Here is a 5,734-nt window from a genome sequence, read left to right as displayed (position 1 = left end):
CCCCCCCTGCCTAGTGATCCTCCCCTTAGGGACCCCACCTCCTCCTCCTCCTCCTCCTCCTCCTCCTCCTCCTCCCGTCTGGTGCCTCTGCCTTCATCCCTTCCTGTTTGGCCTCCCCTTAGCCACCCCCTTCCGCCTTTCTCCTCTGTCTGGACCCTCTGCCCGCAGCACCCCCTGCCCAGTGGTCCTCCCCTTAGCCACCCCTGCTCCTTTTCCTGTCTGGTACTCCTCGCCTCAAGCTCTCCCTGCCTGGTGGTCCTTCTGCCCTTAGCCACCCCTCTTTCCCAGGTGATAATCTTCTGCAATCAAAGGAAGACGGGGGGGGCTCGGAAAGTATAGCCCAATGGGTGTTAAGGAAAGGAAGGAGGTGGGAAAAGATGTACCTGGGGTTAGGCCGGGGAGAGCCCCAAAGGTCTCGGGGGTACAGGGATTTGGGGATCCCGGGCCCTGGGTCCCGGCTTGGGTTTCCTGGCTCTGGCGGGGCAGGAAGCGGAGTTGGGCCGGTTTTCCGGAGGCTCTGGCCCTCCTGCCCCTCCCGCTTCCTGCCCTGACTGGGAGGGGTCCCCCCACACCCCACACCCGCCTCCTCCCCTCCGCTTCCTTCCCCTTCTCTGCCAGTGCCTCTGAGCTCCTCCTCCCACGGAGGCTCAGCCCAGCCAGAGGTGCATGGTGGCCCCTTCTCTTCTTCCATCCCCAGCTCTGTGACTCTCTTCCTGTCTCTCTTCTTCCCTCCTCTTTTCCTGACCTCTGGTCACTGTCTCGACCTGGATTCCTCCTTGGATTTGTCTTTCTGCCCCTTGGTCACTGTGGAGCTCAAATCTGTCCAGCATGTGTTTGCCCCGCCCAAGCCCCTCCTTTCCCCTGGCTCGGGACCTGCTGGCCCTGCTGTTGGCTGGCTGGTTGGCTGCCTGTACTTCGGTGCTCTTTCACCTGCCTGTGTCTGTCTCTCTCCCCGCCTGTCTGCCTGTCTCTGTCTGCCTGTACTTCGATGCTCCCTCACCTGCCTGTGTCTGTCTCTCTCCCTGCCTGTCTGCCTCTCTCTGTCTGTCTGTCTGCCTGCACCTCGATGCTCCCTCACCTGCCTGTGTCTGTCTCTCTCCCCACCTGTCTGCCTGTCTCTGTCTATCTGTCTGCCTGTACTTCGGTGCTCTTTCACCTGCCTGTGTCTGTCTGTCTCCCTGCCTGTCTGCCTGTCTCTGTCTGTCTGTACTTCGGTGCTCCCTCACCTGCCTGTGTCTGTCTCTGTCCCTGCCTGTCTGCCTCTCTCTGTCTATCTGCCTGCACTTCGGTGCTCCCTCACCTGCCTGTGTCTGTCTCTCTCCCTGCCTGTCTGCCTGTCTCTGTCTGTCTGCCTGTCTACCCTTTCTACCTCTCTGTGTCTCCCTCTTGCTCTGTCTGCCTGTCTCTGTCTGTTTGCCTCTATCCCCTTTCTGTCTCTCGTCACGCTCTCTGATAGCTCTCTTGTCTGTCTTTCTTCTTGCCTGCCTGTCTCTTCCTTTCTCTCTGACCCCCTCATCTCTCTTCCTCTGTGCCCCTCTGTCATCTCTCTTGCTGTGTCCTTTCATCTCTCTCTTTCTGTATTTCTCTTTCTCGTCTCTCTCCCTGTCTCCCTTTCTCTCTCTCTCTCTCTCTCTCTCTCTCTCTCTCTCTCTCTCTCTCTCTCACACCTCTTTCTGTGGGCCCCTAGGTGGCGCCACAATACACAGAGTGCCTGACCTGAAGTCAGGAAAACTAATCTTCATGAGTTCAAATCTGGCCTAAGACACTTATGAGCTGTGTGACCCTGGGAAAGTCACTTCACCCTGTTTGCCTCAGTTTTCTCAGCTGTAAAATGAGCTGGGGAAGGAAATGGCAAACCACTCCAGTATCTCTGCCAAGAAAACCCCAAATTGGATCACTAAGAGTCAGACACAACTGAAAAAAACAGCTCTCATCTCTTTCTCTTTCCATCATCCCTCCTCTCTCTATGTATGTCTCTCTCACTGTTTTTTCTCTCTCTGTCTGCCTGTCTCCCTCTTCATCTGCTTCTCTCTCCCTTTCTCTCTTTCATGTCTCTCATCTTTGTTTCTCTTTCTCAGTCTGCCTATCTCCCCCCCCAACCCTTTCCTTCTCTCCCTCTCAGTCTCTTCCTATCTGTCTTGTCTTTTTTCCTCTCTATCTCTCAGCCTCTGTGTCTCTTTCTTTGTCTTTGTCTTTATTTAATTAATTTTAATTCAGCAAACTTTTTTGTTTGTTTTTTGCTAGGCAGTAGGGTTAAGTGACTTGCCCAGAGTCACACAGCTAGTAAGTGTCAAGTGTCTGAGGCCAGATTTTAGCTCAGATCCTTCTGACTCCAGGGCCAGTGCTCTATCTACAGCTGCTCCCTCAGCAAACTTTTTTTTTCAGCCAAAGACAAGGTTTATTAAAGATACACTGTAGTGACCAGACTTTTAAGGAATCTGAACATTGTGAACTTTTGGCTAGGTTCTTAAGGAATCGGAGCTCAGCAAACATTTATTAAGCTCCTACTATAAGCAAGGCCCTATGCTGGACTCCTGAGAAAAGAAAGAAAGAAAGGAAGAAAGAAAGGAAGAGAGAAAGAAAGAAAGAAAGAAAGAAAGAAAGAAAGAAAGAGAAAGAAAGAGGGAGGGAGGGAGTGAGGAAGGAAGGAAGGAAGAAAGAAAGAAAGAAAGAAAGAGAAAGAAAGAAAGAAAGAAAAGAAAGAAAGAGAAAGAAAGAGAAAGAAAGAAAAAGGAAGGAAGAGAAAGAAAAAGAAAGAAAGAGAAAGGAAGGAAGAAAAAGAAAGAAAGAAAGAAAAAGGAAGGAAGGAAGGAAGAGAAAGAAAAAAAGAAAGAAAGAAAGAGAAAGGAAGGAAGGAAGGAAGAGGAAGGAAAACATATTCCCTGTCCTCTAGGAGCTCACATTCTACTATCATTATTTGCCCACAAATAATAATAGTGCACCCGAAGACACAAAATGTTCTAAAATACATTTGAAGGGGGTGAAACCACTTGGTAGGGAGAGGTTCAGGAGGGCTTCACAGAGGAAGTGGCACCCTCCTCTTGAGAGTTTTGAGAGAAGAGAAGGCTTTTGAGAGGCCCAGGGGCAGAGACGGGGCATGCCAGATATTTGGGCTGGCCTGTGTAAATGTGCCTAGGTGGGAGATGAGAAGAGTGGGTAGGGCCCATTTGACCAAAAGGTAGAATCTGTGGAAGGGAGAAATGTAGGGGGGGGGGAACGTGTGAAAAGGGAGGGTGCAGCCAGCTCGTGAAGAGCTCTCAGCTTCTCAACAGAGTGTGTATTGTGTCCTAGAGGTAAGGGGAAGTCCCACAGTTCTTTGAGCAAGGCAGTTGATACAGCCACACACTCGCCTTGGATTATAATTGGCAGCTATGCAAAGGGTGCATTGGTGAGACAGAGGCGGACAGACCAATTCAAAGGCAATGAAAATAGTGTGGGCGAGAGGCAACGAGGTCCTGAGCTAAACCGGGTGGGTCTGGCGAAGGGAGAGAAGTTGCAGGATTGACAGAGTCGGCAGCCGAGGAAAAGGAGAGGGAAGAGTCCAGGCCCGCCCTGAGCTTTGGGATCTTTCTCGCTGTCTGTTCGCCTCAGCCTCTGTTTCCCTGTGTGTCTGTAGTTCTCTGTTGGTCTCTGGGTAGCTTGCTTTCTGTCTTGTCTGTTCTTTCTCTGTCTCTGTCTCTTTGTCCCATTCCCTGTGCCAGGTCTCACCCTTCCTTCCAGCCCTCTCCATCCCTCCAGATAATTGAGTTCCCCATCCTGGGGCTCAGCTCTTTCTCACTCAAGCATTGTGCTTGGAAAGGTCCCCTCCAAGCTGGGAGAACCTGGATTCATATCCTGTTTCTGACACATACTGACTGTGTGACCTTGGACAAAAACACAGTGCCCCCCTACATTACTGAGAAGGTATCTGGATGCCTTGGTAAAGAGAATATCCCAGGCCAGTGATCCCTAACCCCCATCTCTCACAGCCGAGGGAAATATAGGATCAGCTTGCCCAGGGCCCTGGTCACAAAAACCCATTTCTTCTGGGCTAGGTGAGGGAGGGGGTCATCTGGGGATCCATATGGCATTCTCCCACCCCCTCTAGATGAACTTCTGGAATGCGGAGCCTCTCCTTCTGAAGCTTCTTCTTCTTTCATCATCTTTCATCACATGAGAGCTTATCCTTGGCTGCATCTGGGAAGGCATTGCCCTCCTCACTCCCCTGGAGCTGACAGGACCAAGGAGCTTAGCCCTCAGCCCTGAGGACCCTTAGAAGCCCCCTAGTCCAAATGTTCCATTTTACGGGAAGTGGGAACTGAAAGCTGGACAGGAGATGGTACCAGAGAGATGAGCATTGTGGTCTAAGGAGAGAAATAAGGGATGGGGTGGGGTGGAACAGGAGATGCTTAAGCACGCTTGAAGGGAATCAGGATGCCTGGGTCCCTGAGTAGGGCAGAGATCCATCCCCATTCAATCTCTGAGCACCTCTCTTCTGCCCCCTCCCATAGGTACTTCCTGTTTCTTCCCCACCCCCACCCCCAAGGGAGGGGTAGAGTAGCAGGTGCTGAGAGAGAGGAAGGCGGATGGGGCTTGTTTACTCCCCAGCTTGGGGAGATTTAGCTACAGCTGGAGAGGAACACCCGAGACCTGCCCAGCTGGGTGGGTTTCCAAAGAACTGGGGACTCAGGTCCTGAAAGAGGAGACAGACGTGACAATCAGACACCTGGGTCACTGGGCGAGGAGGGGGGCATGGTGACTAGGCAATGAGGACATCCAGGGCTAGGGGATAAGGATGCTCAGCTCTCTAACGGGAGCGGGGTACAGTTAGGCTTCATGACCCCTGGGTTCCCGTGGCAAGGTGTTTTACATGCAGACCATCAGTCCGTCTCTTGCTGGGAATGGAGCCTTCCTTCCCAGTGGGCCACAGATTTATTATCTTAGTAGCTATGACAAAGCTTGGGGGGAGAGGGACTTCCAGGGATCCTGCTTCAGGCATCTCCTGAATTACTGGGAGTAAGTTACAGGGGGTCAGGAGTTAAAGCATGAGTGGGATAGAGGAAGGGGCATATCATGGGAGAGGGGAACGGGTGTCAAAGACTTAGGAAACAGAACAGGGAATGTCAGAGCTGGGAGGGCCATTAGAACAGGGAATGTCAGAGCAGCTAGGGGACACCTTAGAATAAGGAATGTCAGGGCTGAGAGGGACCTTATGTGCCATCTGGTCAAACCCACTCCTGAGGAAACTGAGAGTGGGACAAAGTCAGAAAGACCTGAGGGGGGTGGTGGGGGGGGGGGGGGGTGGGGGCTTTGGGCAGGACCAGGCAGGGCCCTCATGGCTTCTCCAGCTGGACGTCTCCCACCCTGAGGGTGGTGGCATCTTGGTAGGTCCCCTGCAGGCCCCTGGAGATGTCCTCATACATGGCACAGTCGTCAAGGTTAAGGCCCTACAGGAAAGAGGAGGAAGCCGGAGGTCAGCCTCGGGGGAGGAGGTGGGAGATGTCTCTTGGGGCCCTCCCTCCACCTTGGGTCGAGGGAGAGAGTCTAATCCCACCTCCGTCCCTAGTCTCTCCACCCCTAAAGGGGCCTCACCTCATACAAGTTCTCGTCATCATAATAATCCAGGTGATCGACAGCATACCTCTCATTCTGCCAACGCTTCTAAAGTGGAGAAAAATGTGGGAGTGGGGAGAAATCAGCTGGAAAAGTGGGAGAAAATCAGCCAGAGAAGTGGGGAGAAATCAGCCGGAGAAGT

The 5,734-nt window shown here is 52.5% G+C and overlaps 2 protein-coding genes across 2 annotated transcripts in view; both read right to left on the bottom strand.

The window, feature by feature from the left end:
- Window positions 1–545, bottom strand: part of ARHGEF1 (Rho guanine nucleotide exchange factor 1) — a 21,113-nt gene extending 20,568 nt beyond the window's left edge. The window contains 1 exon segment of the mRNA XM_027858198.1: window positions 384–545. The gene's annotated coding sequence lies outside the window, so the exon portion shown is untranslated.
- A 4,322-nt stretch (window positions 546–4,867) lies between these two features.
- CD79A (CD79a molecule) overlaps window positions 4,868–5,734 on the bottom strand; it is a 4,831-nt gene continuing 3,964 nt past the window's right edge. The window contains exons 4-5 of the mRNA XM_027858134.1: window positions 5,572–5,640; window positions 4,868–5,426 (exon numbers count right to left, since the gene is read on the bottom strand). Coding sequence (XP_027713935.1) covers window positions 5,313–5,426; window positions 5,572–5,640 — 183 coding nt within the window. The 3' untranslated portion in view covers window positions 4,868–5,312. The remainder of the gene's footprint in view (window positions 5,427–5,571; window positions 5,641–5,734) is intronic.

This window comes from Vombatus ursinus, unplaced genomic scaffold (assembly GCF_900497805.2).
Source record: "Vombatus ursinus unplaced genomic scaffold, bare-nosed wombat genome assembly UNPS02012758.1, whole genome shotgun sequence".
Lineage (NCBI taxonomy): Eukaryota > Metazoa > Chordata > Mammalia > Diprotodontia > Vombatidae > Vombatus > Vombatus ursinus.
Note: the sequence above shows the minus strand (reverse complement) of the source record. Positions and strands in the feature narration are given on the sequence as shown.